This window comes from Colossoma macropomum, unplaced genomic scaffold (assembly GCF_904425465.1).
Source record: "Colossoma macropomum unplaced genomic scaffold, Colossoma_macropomum, whole genome shotgun sequence".
NCBI lineage: Eukaryota > Metazoa > Chordata > Actinopteri > Characiformes > Serrasalmidae > Colossoma > Colossoma macropomum.
The window spans coordinates 6,963,398-6,984,442 of NW_023494785.1; the positions used below are offsets into that span (position 1 = coordinate 6,963,398).

General features: G+C 39.5%; 1 protein-coding gene across 1 annotated transcript in view; it reads right to left on the bottom strand.

The window, feature by feature from the left end:
• trpc1 (transient receptor potential cation channel, subfamily C, member 1) overlaps window positions 1–21,045 on the bottom strand; it is a 43,896-nt gene that overhangs the window by 22,454 nt on the left and 397 nt on the right. The window contains exons 2-7 of the mRNA XM_036582138.1: window positions 16,559–16,713; window positions 16,134–16,235; window positions 10,650–10,852; window positions 9,027–9,158; window positions 7,490–7,685; window positions 5,172–5,508 (exon numbers count right to left, since the gene is read on the bottom strand). Coding sequence (XP_036438031.1) covers window positions 5,172–5,508; window positions 7,490–7,685; window positions 9,027–9,158; window positions 10,650–10,852; window positions 16,134–16,235; window positions 16,559–16,713 — 1,125 coding nt within the window. The remainder of the gene's footprint in view (window positions 1–5,171; window positions 5,509–7,489; window positions 7,686–9,026; window positions 9,159–10,649; window positions 10,853–16,133; window positions 16,236–16,558; window positions 16,714–21,045) is intronic.

Below are 21,045 nucleotides of genomic sequence, written 5' to 3' on the forward strand. Positions count from 1 at the left end.
TAGAGCCTGAAAAGCTTCTCAATTAATTGGGCTTGGGTTGAATGCAGTACTGGGCCAGTTACTGTGAGCTTATGTATAAAATCGCACATATAACAACAAGATCGCTCAGGCAAACTATGAATGTTACACCCAACTGTGTATATGTAGTAGTTAGGGGTTAAACCAGCGGGCCCCACTTCAACTAATACAGTCCCCAGTTTGCTACTTGAAACTGAGTCTCGTACAGCAGAGAGAGATTAGATGAAGCTGAAGTTAGCTTTTTATTCTCATTTCCTGTTCCACATTAAATGATATAGCTTTTACATTCAGACATCTGTAGGAGCGCTATTGTGTACCTTCTGGGGGGGGGGTCTAGAGAGTCTAGATAGAAGCCACTGAAAATCAGCGTATCTTTGGTTTTGTTTGGTTGTTTCGTGTTTGTTTGGTGGAGAAAATAAAGAATATGGCTGCTGCAAATGTGAACCCTGCCTCCAGCGTCCTCCTTGAGCCCGGGGTAGCACAGGGCTTGTTACAATCACCCTCTTAGTATTCAAATTCAGCATGACTGTGTGAATCTGGTACTGGCTGACATATCATGCAGTGCTCTACATTTCCATGTCCATTACATTTTTTGCATAATTGATGTAGCAATTTTCACACTGAATCAAATGAAGATGGAGAAACTCCAGAAAACCAAGATGGCAGCAAGAAGACAAGAATGAAAAAGCTACTTAAAGAGGATGAGGACATATCCAAGCAGGGGGGGCAGAGAAAAATGCAAGCTAGCATTAGTTTGTAGCACACTGTCTTGATTGCATCATATTTAAGATAAAAAAAAACTAAAAATTTTTGCCAGTTTTCATTTTCTCAGTAGCCGCTGGCCTCGGTTATCTCAGTGTAGAACAGTGGTCTCCAACCCTGGTCCTGGAGATCTACCTTCCTGCAGAGCCTAGTTCCAGGTTGGAACTAAACTCTGCAGGAAGGACCAGGGTGGCGTAGCTTATACATAATAAATAAGAGAAAGAAATGAAGATGAAAATGTGCTGTTTTTAGAAAAAGTAATTATGTATGAAAACAATGCTGTGTATGTGTGTGTGGGGGGGGGCGGGTGGCTGTTAGTGAGTTTGGGGTGGGCTGGTCCACATCATGTAACTCCCAGTCTGAAAACCCACTAGGGACCCTGCTTCAAAACTATAGTTTGTGTTTTCATGTTTGTGAAATCATAACACATAACAAAAAATACCTTTATATAAAGCTAACTTCTGATAGGGCCCCTATAGGATTCCAGTAATATGCTAGCACTAACCTAATGTACATGAACATTTACTAAATTCAAAAATGAAATATTTTAAGCTTGTAAAACACACTCCATGTTTTATCTGAAGCCTGTAACAGACATTAACATATATCTGACCATACATATGTCAGTTTTACATTGACTCTTTTAGTAAAGAGTCCTGGCATAGAGCTGCAATAACAACTGCCTGAAATGTGGTTAGATTACTGCATGTTTTGACAATCAGTGACTCATCTAGAACTTCCAGAAGTCCTAGGGTGATCATGACTAGTTGATTCCACTGTCACTTCCTAATTATGCTGATAGCTAATTTAACCGGTAAGTCCTTCAGTTTGGCTCCTGAAGTCCTAAATAACGGGAAAGGTTTTGCCAGTATCTAAATAACACAGAGAAAAAAATATTTAACTTGATCTTCCTTTTCATGTTTTAGGAATTTTAACCTTTTGTTTACAACCACGACTTAAAAAACAATAAAATAACAGTATCACTACAAAATATTTAACCCTAAAAAAGGGCCACACTCTGAAAAAGGTTAAAACCCTCTCCTATAAATCATTAAGCGTTTTCTGAAGCCAAGAAGGCCCTGGGGGTCCCCACTGATAGCTAGGAGAGGCAGGGAAAAAGGAACGGGCTTCAGTTGGGTTTGGACTTGGGTGTAGAACGTTCTTTGGCTGTATTTGGGTTTGGACCAAAACTTCAGGCCTGTTTAAAGCTCTGTCTCTGACTAGTCTGAGGAGAATGCGTGTTTATTGCTGAAATGGGGAGTGAGCAGACACGTGGATGGAGCCGCCAGGGAAATGAAGCTGAAAGGCAGTCTGGCATTTCCATGCTGCTCTGTTCAGCTAAATGCGATTTAGTGGATGGTTATGTTGTTTTAGTAGTGTGTGGAGTCACTATACAAACATCCACGCACACATAGCCACACACGCACTTTCCATTTCCCACAAGACATTTGTTTCTGAGGACTGAGTGAATTAGAGGCAGTTAGAGCTCCTGGTCTGTTGACTGAAGGCCACACATCTGGATCTCTGTGCTACATCTGAACATGGAACTTCTTCCAGTCGGTGCCATGCATGGATGATATTCGGGTGTGGGTTCGGAGCCTGTTTCTTCTTTTATGCTAGGTGACGTGTATTCTGATAGCGCCCCCTCCAGGACTGCTGGACGTTCTCAATGAAATGAGTGAGTTACGAAGCCTCATTAAAGTGCTTCACCTAAAGCGCTCATTATAGCAGAGAAACAATCTGGAATTCAGATACACACCATGACATGATATATTGTTTAAAATTTTACAAATCTGAACTATCAAGACACTGGAAAATGCAGTGAATTTTTTCCTAAGGCAGTTTGTCACACCCTGGGAAACCACCAGCAGAGACAGTGAGGAATTAGCTTTGCCAAACAGCTTATTAATGACTTACAATCATCCACTGTTTTCACAGTAAAATGGAATAAAACATTGCAGGTGCATATTATTTAACAAACTGTTTCAAATTAAATTAAACCTTCTCTAGTTCTCTATCAGTTCTCTTTCCCAACACGTCATCGGCTTACTTGTCAATCATTACCAATATCTGGTAACATCACTCTATCGCCCACGACTAATGCTTGCACTACTACTAGCTTTTGGTAACATGTATCTCTCTAAACAAACTTACTGATTATTAAAAACTTTACATCTCACACATGAGTGTGATTCGTTATCTATGCACCTGCAGGGACATCTGAGAGAACGAGGCAAGATCAACTTCAGCAATAATGTTATAGTGCTTGATTTGAATCTTTAAATGACTTTAAAATCTTAAAGTCAAATCTTTTTCTTATGTTTTTTAATTATGTATATCTTATTAAATATTTGACCTTTTCAGTTTTACGTTGTTACTTATTTTATTTGCTTGTTTTAAGATATGCCATGTTTAGGGTGTACACAGGTGTTTCATTTATTGCCTTTGCATGTGCACTTTTTATATAAAACAATAAATATACTGTTCAAAGCAGAATGAGGTCTAATAGAACAGTCTTTCTCCCTCTGGTGGTGACATCTGCTTGAAACCTGATGATTCCACATCATTAATTACAGGTGTTTCCTTTGGGGCTCGACCGATATATAAGTGTTGTGATCGATACAGAGGCCGTTTAAGGGCTGTAAATTCTGATTACAATTAAATGTACATTTTCATTTTTTACTGAAGTAATTCTAGTTAAACAGTGATTTACTGACTAATATGACGGTCAATTCTCTCTTCTTAAATGAAATAAACAGCAGATACTCAGTCTTAAATAATATAAATATTGTAGCACTGGGGGCGGAGCTACACAGAATCTTTACAGTTGTGGTTTCTGTTAATGACCTCTTATTTTTTTCCCAAATTCAGCAGCGCTCTATCATATTTTTTTTGCTGTAATATTTTAAATTCACAATAAAATTACGTGATGTCATCTTATCATTGCAAGATCTGAGTTGCAGAGATGCAATCAAAAAGGTCAATAATAAATACAAACTAAAAATGCAGGTTGTCTTTTCATATCAGCTGACCAATACATCGGTCAGCTTCTACTCGGTATACATAATATTTAACCATTCTTTTCTCCTGTCCCAAGAAAACCTCCAATCTACATTACTGACCATTTTAAAATGCCTTTGTTTTACTCCAGAAGAGAAAATGCATACAAAAAATATTATCAGGAAATAAAACATGCTTTACATGCATCTTGCTAATGGTCTCTAAAGAGATACTGACCACTGTTCTTCTGAATCACAATATATTGTAATGGCTGAAAATTAGAGGAAGAGATTTAAGATAAGCAGCCCTCAACACTGAAACTGAACTTTGACTCGCTGGCTTTGATGTCCACCGACAACATGACAGACTATCTATTCATTTGTGAGCTAGATGCTGTTAACACACTGTATATGATATTTGAATACAATGTATATACTATCAAAATATCGAAGGCGGCAAACCACAAAAAAAACAAAAAAACAAAACAAAATCTAGGATGAGTTTCCCAAAAAATCATAGCTCCAACAGATGAACTCCTCCAGTATATCTGAGAAATTTAGCTAATCTTTATACTTAAGTATTCATACACGTTAAAAGAATGGTTCATTGAAAAAATCAAACTTTCATATTTTTCCCCTTTCACCAAACATAGCTGATCAGCCAAGATGTTTGTTGTCCAAAGTTTGCTTCTTCAGCTTTACACTGATGTTCTGAGGCTAATGTAGCTAAAACTGCCAGACTGCTCCAATGTGGAGGAAGACCCCAGGCTGCTCCAGTGTGGCTCCAATTTGCAGAAACACCAATCAGCATTGAGGAATGAGTGTGACAAGGAGTGTCTTCCTCCCACACCAAAACTCCATAAACTCCATTTCTTTGAAGTTGCAAATCGGAGGTGTTCCTTTGACTTCTGATCACCAATTTTGGACTCAGTTCGATTCTTACTCTTCAGAAGACAACGTATGCAAACCTCTGGACTGGTATCTCTTTCTGTCCATCATGACCCTCGGAGGCAGAGCTCTTTCTGAAGCAAGCTTCCAGGCAGAGCTACGTCACTGAACCCAAGGAGTGTAAATATAAGCTTCTCTCTGCTTCTCTCCCAATATTGACACGGCAATCAGTCTCACTAAAAAGGTCCTTCTACAGTTAATGTCACAACAGAAGAACGCTTTTTGGTGCTATATAGAACCCTTTTCAAAAAGGCTCTATATAGAACCATCTACAGCACATTCTTCATTAATCTGAAGAACGCTTTAATGATGCAAAGGGTTCTTTGAGTGTTCATGGTTCTATATAGAACCATGTTCTTTACTAAAGAACCCTTGAGGAACCATCATTTTTAAGAGTGTACAGTGGAAAACAAGCTGTAGCTTCTCCTTCACGTCAGCACTCACCTACGATCCAGAGGATGAGCAGGTAGTCGATCAGCTCCAGCGCGGGGCCCATGGTGTTCTTCTTGCCCTCGTTATAGACCAGTGAGTACAGGTTGAGCAGCAGCAAGAAGGTGAAGTAGGAGGCGCTGTGGATGATGAACTTGACAAAGGGCGTGTGGATGATCTGACCCACGCGAGAGCGCGGCCCCAGCAGGTAGCAGACGGACAGCAGAGGCCACAGCAGAGCCACGCTCAGAACCGTGACCATCTTCAGCCCCGTGTGCTTGCGGCGGTAACTCGCCATCTCTCCGAACCACACCGTGTTCAGGAACTGCTGGCAGTTGGACTGCGCCACAAACTGCCATGGGGCGGGGCGACGGAGGGCGTGCAAAACAGAGATAGAGTAAATGAGACCACTTATTTTTAACAGCTCAACACATTGGCCCGTTTTCACAAAGCTTCCATGTACAGGAGTGCTGATCCAGGATCAGATTTCTTTTTGTTACTATGGCACCGTCTCTGAAAAGCCTCATGGATACAGGCCACTGTAAGAATCAGATATATAAACAGATTTGTCTTACGTGGCTCGTATGAGTGATTTAAGAGAGCCTTAATTTCTTTTAGAGTGAGGTGAGCATTCATAAATCTTCTCATACACAGATTTTTCTCCTAGGCACAAAGATCATTTCAGAGCTGTCCAGACTTGTCATGTGAGTCAGGGACAATTAATCTGCTCTTCTCTGAAGATAGAACATCTTGCTTTAAACTAGTGGTTTGTATATGTTTCATTGCTTCATGATACATAAGGTTCATTCTCCATTTAGAGGGGAAACCATGTCACAAAGGTTGCAGGGCTAAAAAAAGATGCTTGAAATATTAGGCCTAAGATTAAATAATACTTTTCCCTTATGATTCTCAGATTTTCCGTTTTCTATCCTGTTTCATAGTCGCTCTGCATCTGTAAAACAACTCGTCCCAAAAACAATTTTCAACATTTGGGAAACCATTTTAAAATAAAAAAATATATATTTTTACGAGGTTTAACTTAGGAATTTGTATAATACAGATTCATTCGTTACACTACATTTAAAAAATATGTATTTCGTTTAGAAAAATTCATTTGTCTCAGATTTTGGTCACTGGTGCTATCAGGACTCTTATATTACATTTTAACTCAGTATTTTCAGCTTTATTAAACTGTATCTTTGGGTCGAGGCTCATCAGAGAGGAAGCATGAGAGGCATGAGAAGGCGAGTCACACTCGCTCACTGTATGTCATTAATTTATTAATAATTTTGTTTATCAGGCAGCACAAAACTTCTATGTGTCACCGGTGTTCTGTGCTTTAATGGCTGGGTAATTAAAATTTTGTCCAAATAATGCCAAATATCATTTTTATTCCTGATTTTAAGTACACGGTCACCTGATCAGCCAATGAGTCAAAATCCTCAGTTTTAACCAGAGGGTCACTGGAGTCACAGTCACTGGTGTTACACTATATTCATCCAACACCAGTGACTGTAAAATATGTTTGGAATTAAGCTCCTTTTTGCCTGTATGATAATAGGAGATGTTAATGGACGTTTTAAGATTTAAAGATTTTTAAGTTTTGGGATGAAAGAAGCAGATTTTTTAAAAAGTGTATCCACTTTAATTCCCTCTTCAAATGGAGAATGATCCATAATCACATTAATATCCTGTCTGATGGCATTTTCAGCTTTTCTTTCACAAATACAACTTTCTTATTCAAACTATAATTCAAAGGTTAGATTTACCCTTTCTTTCAGTTGTAATGAAGATTTTGAGACAATAACTACTATAAACTATAATAACTACTATAAATTATACCTCTGCAACAAGATATTCAGCTTCCCAGCAGTAACGTTAGCTAAAGGCCTTCCTTCTGCATTCACCAGCAAGCAAGCAAGAATGAATAAATGAATGAATAAATGATTGAATGAATAAATAAATAAATAAATAAATAAATAAATAAATAAATAGATGCTAATGTGGCTTATGGCCACACAAAAACGGATTAAAGCAGGATCTTGATTACTCAATGCGACTCAATTCTGGAAAAGCAGTGATTCTGCAGACCACAGTAGGGCTGCAAGTTGTGTAAGTTTTACAGTGTGAGAGTTTTGTGCAAGTACATATTATTGTTCTTTACAAAACTGGTAGCTATGTAGACGAATAACAAGTGAAAATCCCAATTCTAAGCAAAATATCATGATTCCCATTTAATCAAGAATCATGCAGCCCTGGCTAACTAAAGCCGATGCTGTTTCAGTTCACTGTTAATTATGCATTTAGCCACAATATCTTTTGCAGCTCCTGACCTCCTTCTGATTGTATCTGATGGCCAGTTTGAGCCGGCTGAGGTTCATGCGCTCCTCCAGCAGTCCTCTCTTGTCCACGTGATCTTCGCTGGACGTGTGGTTCAGGATGACTTCCAGCTCGCGAGAGTTCCGGGCCTGGGCCAGCAGGTCCTTGGCGAACATCTTACACTGCTTGGCCAACTCTTCATAATCGTTCCTGTTTCCCAACGAGAGAGTGTAAAATGCCAGTGGACACACTGTTATCCATCTGTCTGACCGATTAGAAAGTGAATAAAGAATGGTCATGCCAAAGAGCAGCAACTGATGAAACATTTTACAGCTTTCAGGCTACGAAGTTCGAACATCTGTGAAAAATGTCAGTTTCCAGCACCAAAATCACTGGAGCCTGGACACGAATTCACACATCCATAAGTATCAAAGTAAAAATATTTATTACTTACAGTGCTAATATGAGCAAAAACAGACTATTTATTATTAAAGGAATTGTATTTCTAATGTATATGGACCATTCTACAGTCCCACACTAAAAAATACATACTAAAACAATGAAGTATTCAGACCTTAGATGTTTTATATATATATATATATATATATAAGGATTATGTTATGATCTGTTTAAACCCAAGGCACTGATTTAGTTAGTAATAAGCTAAAAATCATCATTTATAGAGTACTTTCTGTTGGAAGGTTAGTCCCAAACCTTAACCCCTAAATTTCAACTGAAAACGTGGGAAAATACCGTCATATTTTATTTAAAATAAATCTTTTCACTTTTTGATTACTATTTCGATATATTTAAATTGATCAGAGGTTACGTTTTTAACATGAAAAACATTCAGAAAATGCTGTCTCCTGTTCTCACGTCACTACCGAAACACAGAGCTTTAGCCTGTAGGCGGAGCCTCATTTTAGCCACACTCCTGCATTTCAGAGCAGGAAGTGAGGCTGCATCCCTGTCCGTCATGGCCACATGGTGAGCAGTTGGATTCCATTATTTCGAAGTAAATGTGTCCCAAAGTCTGAAAATCAGTATAGCCTTAAGATCTGTCACTACTGAAACACATCATTTCTGCAATTAAGTAAACTGTTCTGTGTTTTAAACAAAATTAATATGATTTATTATGTGTACAACTGTTCAAGGCTGTGTTTGCTACTCCTGTACCGGCTAGCGTTTTTTAGCTCTGCTCAAAATGATCTACAATTGTCAACACCGAAACAGTCACTACTGAAACATTTGGTGAAGTTTCTGTAATGTTATGATTTGTTTTCAGCAGTGACAGAATGGAATGTTCAGCCATTGTATATTTTAATAAAATATACAAAATTAAGGTATAAGGTATTATTTTAGCCCAAGTCAGTAAAAAGTCCAAAATGTGTTTTCAACTCTGACTTTGATTAAATTTGGTAGAATGATTCATAAACCTTTTTCTCTGATATTCTCTAATATCTAATCCAGCATTTCCTGCTGATATCTACTTCTATACAGTGCTTTAGCCCCTCTCTCTCTCTCTCTCTCTCTCTCTCTTTTTCTCAGTACCTGAATTCCACCTCCACCAGACTGAGCTCCTTGAGGTCAGCGCTGAGCTCAAACGCTCGGAGGATGGGGTCCTCCTCCGTCAGCATGATAAGTGATGGGCTGGCCAGGCAGCGGTAGATATCCAGCCGAAACCTGCAGGAGAGAAGGATCATCAGTCAGGCAGAACTGTAGCATGAATAAGCAACGTTTTGCAAAATCAAGCTTCCACAAAGATTTTTGGTGGAGCCACCCCCACTTTTGCTTTCCTGAAGAACCTTTTAAAGGATTGTTGTTTAGACAATCCACTCTTGTAAATGACAAAGCGAACATTAAGAACTGTAAAGCCTTGTGAAGAACCTCCACATAACATAAAAGCTCTATATTAGGGTTGCGCAATAATCTTGGAATCACATCTGCATCCACAGATATTTGCTTTAAAAAACGACTGACTTTAGACATTCAGTGTCAAGCATTAAACAGCCCATATTCTAGATTTTCTTGTCTTTTATTTCTCTCTCTGAGGTCCACTTATATTGTGTGGTTTTATGTGCCAAAAACAGTCATAATTCATTTTTACCCGACCCGTCCAATTTTCACCCTCTTTATCTCTTAGAATTAAACAGGCTGTTTTTGTCACTGTGCCTTTATGACTGACATACGTAAAAGACCTCTGTTCTGATTGGCTGCCCTGTATAGTGCCTCATTCAGAAAGTAGTATGGGATGAAACACCCCTTATAACCTCAGCACAGTGGGTGTAGCTAAGCTGATGTGGGCTGAGTAGGTGGAAATATGTAAATACTTGGCTAAGTCAAGTCAGTTTAGTTATACAGTGCTTTTTACAACAGGTGTTGTCACAAAGCAGCTTTACAGAAAAATCCGGGTCCAAGCCCCCATGAGTGTCGCCAGTGGCGACAGTGGCAAGGAAAAACTCCCTAAGAGCAAGAGGAAGAAACCTTGAGAGGAACCAAGACTCAAAATGGGAACCCATCCTCCTCTGGTCGACACCGGATAGCAAACAACATTAACTATGTGGCCGGCCACGCGCAAAGGCTCATGGTATGTGCGCACCCTTCAACAAAGGGACTATTTATGTTGTTTATTGTTGTTTTCTGTTAGTTTAATATAAAAATGAATTATGACTGACTTTGGTACACAAGACCTTAGAAATGTTCTAAGTGGATCTCAAAAGTATGAAGACGTAAGGCCTCTCCTGGCTGGCGTAGTGATTTCCTGACTGCTATTTTTCAAACTACAAATATATGAAAAGGATCAAGAATAACATAAAGAATCCCAATATGTTTCTACCTGGAACTGTATCTGTTGTTTTACTTACAAAAATCCATCTTCTACAAAGACTAAGATACGGAAACACTGTTTTCCAAACTATATCCGGAGTCTCAGTGAAATACTACTTTCCACTGGGTGCCTAGATGATAAATCATACTACAACAAATGCCTGGTTTCTGAAGTTATTGGAACTGTAATATCTAAAACAGCCCTGCTGCTCTGGATACGCCAGAAACATTAAATAAAAAAAGGACCCTAATACGCCAGGAGCATGAAACGCTTTGGCCAAAACATGTCAGAATGAGATGGGCTGTGTCTGTTTGCCCTTCCGTTGAGGAACAGGAGACGCTCCTTGCCTGGAGTGACGCAGGCTGTCTTTCTTGTTCTTGGCGTTGCAGAGGGTGCATTCACAGCCCACAGCATGTGGCCGAGGCAGGGAGATGTCCTGCTTCAGCAGCATTGTCAGAATCTCGTAGTTGTTCCTGTGAGCGGCTAGAATGACAGGGGCCACGTCCATGGTTGTGGAATATTCTGGATTTTGGATGCGCTGCATCAGTTTCTGAAACCCAGAAAAAAGAGGAGAAAAAAGCATAAAAGCCCTGTCATTAGGAAGATGTCTAATTATGCCTAATGCTTTTGAGCACATCCCACTACGAAGTAAATGCCAATCCGCTGAACTGCGAGAGCACTCTGAGTCTGATAACGTTCAGACAGATTTGATCAAACCACCCGTATTTATAAATGGAACTAAAAGCTACTTGCAGTGGTTGAGCAATCACATCAAAAAGGCATAAGATCTAAAGGGCACCGCAGGCCGGGATGTTCTAGGATTTGCTGCTTTTTAGGCTGGCTGTTAGAGCTGCTACAGGTATCAGAACCCATAAATAGTCTACAGATGACATGGTTAACACTTTTTTTTCTGATACTGATATCTTTCCGATCATCTGCCGAGACTAATTAGATATTTTTTTTTCTTTTATAAAAATAAAGAGCTTTAAAATGAGCTTTAAAATCATTTGTTTTAACACAATCAACACAAATAATAAAGTCACTCAAAGCAAAAGGATTTTAGTCTAATGTCCAAGTCAGTTAAAAGTCTGAAGCGTGTTTTGAACATTACAGCTTATGATGACACACGATTCATGATTTTGGCTTTACAATTTTATATTCTCACGATATTTTAAACAAAATTTGAATTAAACATAATTGTCTAATGACAATTATTTAAGACAATCGCAATTATTTGAGACGATCACAATTATTTAAGCTGACTGCAATCATTTAATACAGAGGTCTGACCTGCCGATTGCAGTTTTCTTTCTTTCTAAGAACTATAACAGCAGCACAAGCAAACATTTTTGTAACTTTTCTATAATGGAAAATTCTCACATCTCAAAATAATGGGGGGGTAATCGTGGGCTGGAGGTTTGGGCAACCAGCCTTGTGACCGGAAGGTCGCCGGTTTGATTCTCTGAGCTGACAGTACAGTGGCCTTGAGCAAGGCACCCAACCCCCAACTGCTCCCTGTGTGCTGTGGATAGGGCTGCTCACTGCCCTCTAGTGTGTGTGCATTCACTAGTGTGCATGTGGTGCTCCACTGCGCAGATGGGTTAAAATGCAGAGGTGAAATTTCCCTGTTCTGGGACTAAGAAGGGTCACTTAAATAAAAAGTGCACTAGGTTATAGGACAAACCTTTTTTTTTACAAACCTCCAGCTAAAAAGGAAGTGCATGATTTCTAGTTTTCCAAATCAAAACAGGTTCAACAGAATAATAGAAACAGAAGCACTGCCTATAACAAGGCACCTTTAGGTTCCCCCATAAAAATATATAACTGGTGTAACTGGAAATCTTTGTCCACTGACGTCAGGCTTACGTTAGACGTCCAAATTTGTTGTAAAACTAATTGCTGCTTTGGAATCAACTTGTAGCAGCCTGCACAAGATGAAACATTTCTAGTAATACAACATCCGAGAAGTATTGCCTACTTGGTATTGTGCACCTTGGGCTCAGGTAATGTATCGAACTTCTGAAATGCCTACTTTTCACTAAGAAACGGCTGGTCATGCAGCTATAAGCTCACTAATTTAACTCGTAATGGCTTTGGTCTTTTATTGCTGAGGAAAGACAGAAGAGGCTGCTGGCTTGTGGCTGCTCTGCTCTCTCACTAGCTTTAGTTTTAGCCTCTTTGCATTTGCCAGCTTCTTCTAATTGAGCATTTTAGCGGAGTGATTGGTGTTTTAAGTGTCTTATAAAACTTGTCCCGAAGGCTCACTTCAGCCTTGCAGGTAATGCAAACTTTGTTGTCTTCTTCACTCACTGTGAAGAACTTCCACACTGACGACACGTTGTGTGTGTGTGGCTGAGCTGCTGTCGCGCAACATGAACCACTGTGTGGCGGTAAAGTGTAAATTTGACCGACACAGAACTGGATATACGAGACTGACCAAGCTGTCAGCGGCTGATTAACTGGTGCATCTTTAGCGCGTAATCTTTGTTTCTTTGTTATTTATGTGGCTAATTCTAACATTTTAGCATGTATTCCTGATGAAAACAACAGCTGGTCATCCAGTGCTTTGAATATAATTTTTTTCTGTTTTTTTCTGAATTTTTTTCCTTGTATTTTTCACTCTAATGAAGAACATGTCGCTTTGCTTAAATCTGCATGTGACCATGTGTAACTGTAGACATGTGCATGAGCGTGCATGCAGTACTGTTTCGACGGAACAACCTTTTGGCTGTTTTTTCTCCTGACGCTCCTGTTTACGTTTTAACGCAAAACATTCACTAACTATATGTCCTGGTCTGTGGCAGTAATAACCCTCCACTGAGGCTTAGCTAGGATTAGGTGATCTGGTCTTGCGTGGCGGGTTAGTCTTGAAACTTGTGTCACCTCTGTTCCCTGAACTCAGATTAAAAATGAAACTGTTCCTGTGTGTAAGCATAAAGAGAAGAAGAGGACGAGCTTCTTCCCACAAGCCATCACTCTCTTGAACAATTAAAACAATATAAACAATATTCCAGCTTCTAAACGGCACTTCTAAATATACTGGTACATACACCGATCAGGCATAACATTATGACCACCTCCTTGTTTCTACGCTCATACGCTAAGAATGATCCACCACCCAAATAGTACCTGCTCTGTGAGGGTCCTGTGGGGGTCCTGACCACTGAAGAACAGGGTAAAAGGGGGCTAACAAAGTATGCAGAGAAACAGATGGACTACAGTCTGTAACTGTAGAACTACAAAGTGCACCTATATAGTAAGTGGAGCTGATAAAATTGACAATGAGCGTAGAAACAAGGAGGTGGTCATAATGTTATGCCTGATCTGTGTAGTATCACACTTAACATTCCATCCTCTGAAACTACCGTATCAGATCAGTGTTTATCCTAGCATCTTACTTATTACCCCACTTATCTGACTGTTACCTCACTGATCCCTTTCTTTGCCGCTGTACACCCTTTAACTGCTGCTGCACTCAGCACTTTAATATAAGACACATACCGTGCACAATGAAAGGTTTACAGGTATGACTGTGTGTGTGTGTGTGTGTGTGTGTTTATGAGTGAGTGAGGGTAGGAATGCATGTTTTATTTATTTAATTTAATTTAATTTAATTTAATTTTATTTTATTTTATTTTATTTTATTCACTACATGTAAATGTTTGTCTGATACTGTGCACTGTGAGCTCCTGTAACCAAAACCAAATGTACCCTGTATGTTGTAAACATACCTGGCCAATAAAGCTTGACTCTGATTCTGATTCTGAAACTCATCAGCGAGTACTGCAGCCTGAAAGAGAGCTGTTACTTTGCACTCATTTAAGTACACTGCAAGGCAGTCAGGCAGACAATTTTTAAAATCCTTGAGCAGCATAAGTTCCCTGAACAATTCTTGGTCTGTCACTTTGCTAACCCATTTATCAAATGAAACATCTCCCTCGCAAATTCGACATAAGACTGAACAGGTGTCTTTTTAGAACCTCTAAATTTCTGATGCTAAGCCTCAGGTACAAGTTCATCAGCACGTAGGATAGCTGCTTTTACCATGTCATAATTCATGCTGTCAGTTAGAGACAGAGAAGCACATACCTCTTGAGCTTTTCCCACAAGTCTGCTTTTTAGCAACAGTGTCCAATAATCTTTAGGCCACTTCAGGGATATAGCAATACGCTCGAAGATGCTACAATATGTATCAACCTCGGTTTCTCTGAAGGGAGGCAAAAGAGCTGTGTGTTTGGCAATGGCAAACACTGGGCGTGACTCCAACACACTGTCAGGTCTAGAAAGGGGAAGAGGGACAGGCTCTGGGTCAGAAGAAGGGACTGGAGATAAATCCGGCTCAGTTCGAGGTTGTTGGGTAAACTCCTTCACCAGTTCATCAGTTCCAGTTCCCGCAGTCAAATTCCTTTCTCCATGTCCAGCTCCATTTGGCAGATAATTTGAGCTCCATCTCTGCCCGCCTCTGCTCTGCCCCCTCCAGCTCCCACCTTGTTAAAGACTCTCTCATACGGGCTTCGTCCCATAACTGCGGAAAGCGGGTCAAACCACAGTAACGTTGCTGGGTGTTTAGGAGAAACCGTTGTGGCTGCCCCATCCACCACTGGAACAGGGGTCACTATGCTGAGTGGTGGAAGTATCATCAGGCAAAACACGCAGCTCTACAACAGGTTGCTTAATTTCCCTCTTCACTAACTGACTTATTTGTAGCAAATCATCATTTTTACAACTATCCAACTTCTCTAAAGAAGGAGCAGCTAAAAACAAAGCTAAATTGAACTGCTGAGCCATGACAGATATGGGAACACTACGCCCCAACCAAGAGAACTCCAATAGCAATAAACCAGACTCCAGTTCCAAATCATATGCTCAATGTATGCTACTTATGCTATACATAAAGGGCACTAACCAAACAAACCACCCATCTGATTCGCACTACACACGTTCACACCAAACCACATGTTATGACCCCGCAGGCAATCTAGGTGACAACGGGTCAGTAACACATACACACACACACACACATTTTCTAAGCCACTTAGAAAACACTGAAATGCAAAGCGTGGGGAACGAGCCAGGAACACACAAGACACGAATCGGTTTCTGGATTTTAACATTTAATGCACTCTGTAGTGAATGTACAAAACTGTACATTCAGGGTCACAGTAAAACCACCACCAATATTAATATATACAATATTATCAATATACACAAAAGATCTGGACCTGGCACTAAAGGAAAGAACCCATCAAAACAAAAAAGAAAACAAACCTACCGTAGCTCTTAAATTAGGTCCTTACCTAATTGTAAAACAAAACAGCTATGTACACTATTCTAACCTACACCAGAAATATGTAAATACAAGGTTTGGCGCCCGCCCCTTACTTAACGTATCTATATATTTAGGTACTACATGTTGTAGAATGTATGGGCATGTTCATCTAGCCTGTCCAGAACTCACAACAGCACCGCAGCACAAAAGAAAAAGAGAGAGAGGGAGAGAGGGAAAGACATAAACAGTGAGGCAGTAACACTAGTGTGACCGTACAACAGGGAGCATAAATGTACAACGCAACTGTGGGCGACACATATTATGAAACTGAAACGGCTTCAAAGCACTCACACAAAAACCAACATGGGTGACAAAGAACATCAAGCTCTCGCGTCTACATCTATGAACAACAAGGACACAGTAGCACTCTACGCAGCTATGAGTGAGCATCGGGAGCTCAGGCCTTCTCTCTCCACAAGCTCTGTCTGCTCGCTTTTGCAACCTACTGCTAATGTGTTGATTATGACACCTGAAATAAATAAGCATAATAACAGCGACTGACCGCAATAGAGGGCTTGGAGGACCTTCTGGGCCGGTGGTTGAGGAGAATGTCGACAGCTCCCACCACCTCTGAGTCAATAGCCACCAAAAGTGCATCTGTTGACTGCAAACAAAAACACATACACGATTTTTATAATACACAATCAACAGAACCACAGCAGATGACATACAGTGCCGCTCATGAGTAACTGGACAGTGATCCACATAGGAGAACTGTTAGCCTGAGCTGCTTCTGTTGTCAGTCAGCTAGGATGTAAGACAGCTCATCAGCCAGTGTGGCCACTTTTGGCTTGCACTATAATACAAGGCAATACTTCACCGCTTCATTTCAACTCCATTATGGTGAAGTACAGAGCTAGAACAACAAGAACTGTGTCCCTTACTTAAGAATGTTGTGTGTATGCGTGCGTGAGTTAATGACCAGACCTGGCAGCCGTGGTCCAAAAGCAGCTGCAGAATGTCCAGGTTTTCGTTCTCGATAGCGATGGTGACCGCATCTCTGCCCAGCACGTCCACGCAGTTGATGTTAAGCTCACCGTGCCGCTTTTCCTCCAGGAGTTTCTTCACCATGTAGTAATCACCTTAATCAGACACCACAGCATTTCAGTCTCCTGCTTTAGCTGTTTAGTCCTCTTTATATAATCACTTTCAATGATTCAGCTAAACAAACAAATAATAATTGCTTATACCTTATGGGCAACTTTCTTAAAGGGGAATTTTACTGACTTTTCAAACTTTCTCATAGTTCATTCAGTGAGATATAAACAAAGTCAGTCAGAGTGGTTTGCAGTGAAATGGTTCACTGTACAGAAACTTACTAAGAGCCAGATTTACTAAAAGAGGCACTAATTATTGACCGTCTATGGATGCTTTTTGCGCTGGTGGGCATGGAAATTTAGCGGCTTATTTACTATGAACTTCCATGCAAATGAACACAGGAACATTAACATGAATGTTAATATTAATATGATAGAACAAGAGTTCACAATTTTTTTGTCAACGTTAAAAATCAACAAATGTGCTCGATAAACTCTCTCTTTTGTCTCGCAGTAACAACAATAGCAGCCACATTAGCACCTTTTCTCAGGTGTTAAATAACGCACAGTCAGTATTTACTCTCAGTCTTAATAGATCAGAACAGCAGCTTCATAATAATAATCATCTCTCAGTATTGTGTGCTTTAACAGGAAAACTCCTCAATGCATATGCAATTAGGAAAAGGCACAAGAGAGCAGCTCTGCCCCTTTAGTTTTAATGCAACAGTCACTTTTTAACACCAAAACATGGTTGGCGGTGGCACCATACGTTAGTAATTCTTTACAGTGGTGGTGAGATGAACAAGGGTTCGCAATGTCTATAACACAAATATAGCCAATTTATATATCATCCAAAATGACCAGTGAACCTACATGTCGTCTCAGTTCTTATATGTACGTTGATGATGGTAAAATATTGATAAATCTAAATCTTCGGTGACTATTTTGCCTCTCAATGCCCTGCATACACCTCTCCACCAATGTGTCAATGAACATGTCTTTGAAAATATGTTTTAAGCCAAGACATTATAGCATAACGTTCACAAAGCAATGTCTCAGCCATCAGACAGCATATTCATAACCATTTCATGTAAAAACTTTGTGTGAAGGAGCTCTTAGAGGTGGACGTCTGGTTCCTATCACCACCACTGTGAACAACTCTGACTCGGTAAGTTTCTCTAAAACAGAGCATTTCACACCAAACCACTCTGAATGCCTTTGTTTACATTTAAACCATATAATTATGGAGACATTTTAAAATTTTGGTGGAATTCCACTTAAACTTTAATGTAATGATTTTATTCTATGTAATTCTGGTCTAGTCCACTCTACATTAAATGTCCACGATCTAAAGGGCAGCTGATGTTTTTAAATGAAGTAAAAAAAAAGAAAAGAACAACAAATGAAGGTCAGAAACAACATTTTCATATGACAGCAACGCATAGCTGCGGTAACGATGGGCCGGAAACCTCTTTACAGCAAAAACATAGCCATCAAAGGACACATTTTCCTCCCTGAGCCATACTTAGGTTTACTTTATATGGTAAGGGAGACATCTGAGCCTCGTCTGCACAATGTAACTTGAGGTAAATAGAAGTAAGGCATGGCTGTTTTATTCATATAGAGAGGACAGTTTTGGACTATGACCTTCTGAAACGGAGCTTTAGACAACACATCGCAGGATTTGTTCCACTTAGTTAGTGGATCTTATCTGATAGTGCAGCCGATAAATTCTTTTGAAATATAAATGCCTCAGTGATGTTCTATAATTCATCACAATGATGAAACATTCACTGTACACTTTTGGAAACCATTCAAAACCAAAGAGAAGGAAGCATTTGCTTGAAGGCACTTTAACTGAAGCTGTTTACTCAAAACCAAAACACAAAGCAACAACCACAACAACAAAACAACAGCAAATTCATGCAGGATGATGTTGCTCAGCAAGGTTTTAGGTTTTTTTCACCAGAAAATGACTTTTTTGTAACCATTTCTTCTCCTTTTTTACTTAAAATACTGATTTTATTCTGCTTACATGCCTGACCAGGTGATGATTCAGGGCGTATTTCACAAAGCAGGACCTGTCAGTTAGCCAGATAACTAAAGCCCAAATATGAGGTCTGTCCAATACGAATGTCCCTCAGCACAACTTAGTAAGGCGTGCAAACAAGATAATTAAGCCGTGGCCACAACTTAGTAAGTGTGGGAATGAGATCATGCCATACTAAGTCGTGGCCACGCATTAGGATCTTGTTCCCATGCCTTACTTAGTCGTGGCCATGACTTAATTATCTTGTTCCCACACCTTACTAAGTTGTGGCCATGACTTAATTATCTTGTTCCCATGCCTTACTTAGTCGTAGCCATTACTGAATTATCTTGTTCCCACGCCTAAGTTGTGGCCATGACTTAATTGTCTTGTTCCCACGCCTTACTTAGTCGTAGCCATTACTGAATTATCTTGTTCCCACGCCTTACTAAGTCATGGCCATGACTTAATTATTTTGTCCCCACGCCTTACTAAGTCATGGCCATGACTTAATTATTTTGTCCCCACGTCTTACTTAGTCGTGGCCACGCCTTATTATTTTTTCCGTAGTTTTGTTCTGTTTTTTTGAGAATTTGTTTTGTGTTAAATTTTGAAAAATGAACACAAGGAAGCGCTAAATCCTCCTCCCTCCTGCCCACCATCCTCAGTTAATACACTGAAACAACAAAATGTATATAGAAACAAAAAATAAACACTATAAAATAAATTACCTTTGTATACACATGTATGTACCTATAACCACACACACATATATCCATACGCACATGTACACACTTATACCTATCTATATACTCACACACTTTCACAAAAATACCCATAAAAAGTAGGAGTTATTCCTGCGATAAAGAGAGCGAAGATACACAGTGATGTCTGTTATCATATCCCAGCATGCATTACACTAAAAGTATTCTATGTCTCTGTATATTTTCAATTTACAATGACTTTACTCGTGCACTGAGCAGTTTGCTGATGTTATACATTGTCAGTTTTGTCTAAAATGTTCTAAATAAATAAATAAACAAACACGTAATGTAATAAGAAACCATTATAACATTTAAAACTGTTCTAAACTGAAAGATAATGACAACCCTTTATCAGATAGAACACACTGTTCATTGTTTCAGTCAAAGGTTAACGACAAATAACAGTAACATTTCATTTCAAACTTAAACACAATGACTATATAAATGAACAGTCATGAAGAGCGTGATCACATTAAACACCTGTTTTTAAAGATGAATCATCATGACGCTCCACACACACACAAATCCCTTTAAAGGGTTTTTTTCAAGGTTTCTGCACAATTCAATGATTTGGATGTAAAAGAAGTCATTCAGTGTGGTCTGATGTGAAATGCTCTTTTCTAGAAAAACGTATAAAGTCAATTGTTCACAGCGGTGGCAAACAGTTTAATGCCTCTAAAGGCTACATCACAGAAAGCTGTTACATGAAATGGTTATGAATACGCTGCCTGAGGTCTGATATATCGTTTATGACAGTTTGGAGAGAAGATTTTGGCTTAAAATGTATTTTTTATCCCTAAAATGGTGGATAGATAAATGCAGGACGTTCTAAGATTTACCAACATTTTACCATCAACAACATTACATATAAAAACGCAGAAGTCAAGTCAAGTCAGAGTTTATTTATGTAGCGCTTTTTACAACAGGTGTTCTCACAAAGCAGCTTTACAGAAAAATCCGGGTCCAAGCCCCCATGAGCATCAACATTGGTGAAAGCGGCAAGGAAAAACTCCCTAAGAGCAAGAGGAAGAAACCTTGAGAGGAACCAAGACTCAGAAGGGGAACCCATCCACCTCTGGTCAACACCAGATAGCAAACAGTGTTGGTACAAAATATTAGAATACAAAACAGAGAAAATATGCAGAGCAAGTAAGTTGAAATGGAGAGATGGTCCCTCAGACCGATGGAGAACGTGTTGTATATGGTTTTACACAGAACCTTCTCGAATATGGTTCCATATAGCACCAAAAAAAGGTTATTTAATTATTACAAGCTTGGAATCACAACAATTGAAAAGCCCTCTCTGGTGCTATACAGAACCATTTTCAACAAGGTTCTATACAGAACCATATACAACACATTCTCCATCACTCTAAAGAACCATTTCACCATGCAAAGAACCATTTAAGCACGAAATGGCTCTGTACAGAACTCACTGTTCTAAAGCACCATTGCCTTTGGTAAAGAACCCTTGAAGAACCATCCTTTTTAAGAGTGATGGTGGTTTTGGACAGTAAATAAAATGGCTGTATTTGCAATGCAGACATGGTCTATAAGTTTCTCTACGATAAATCATTTCACACC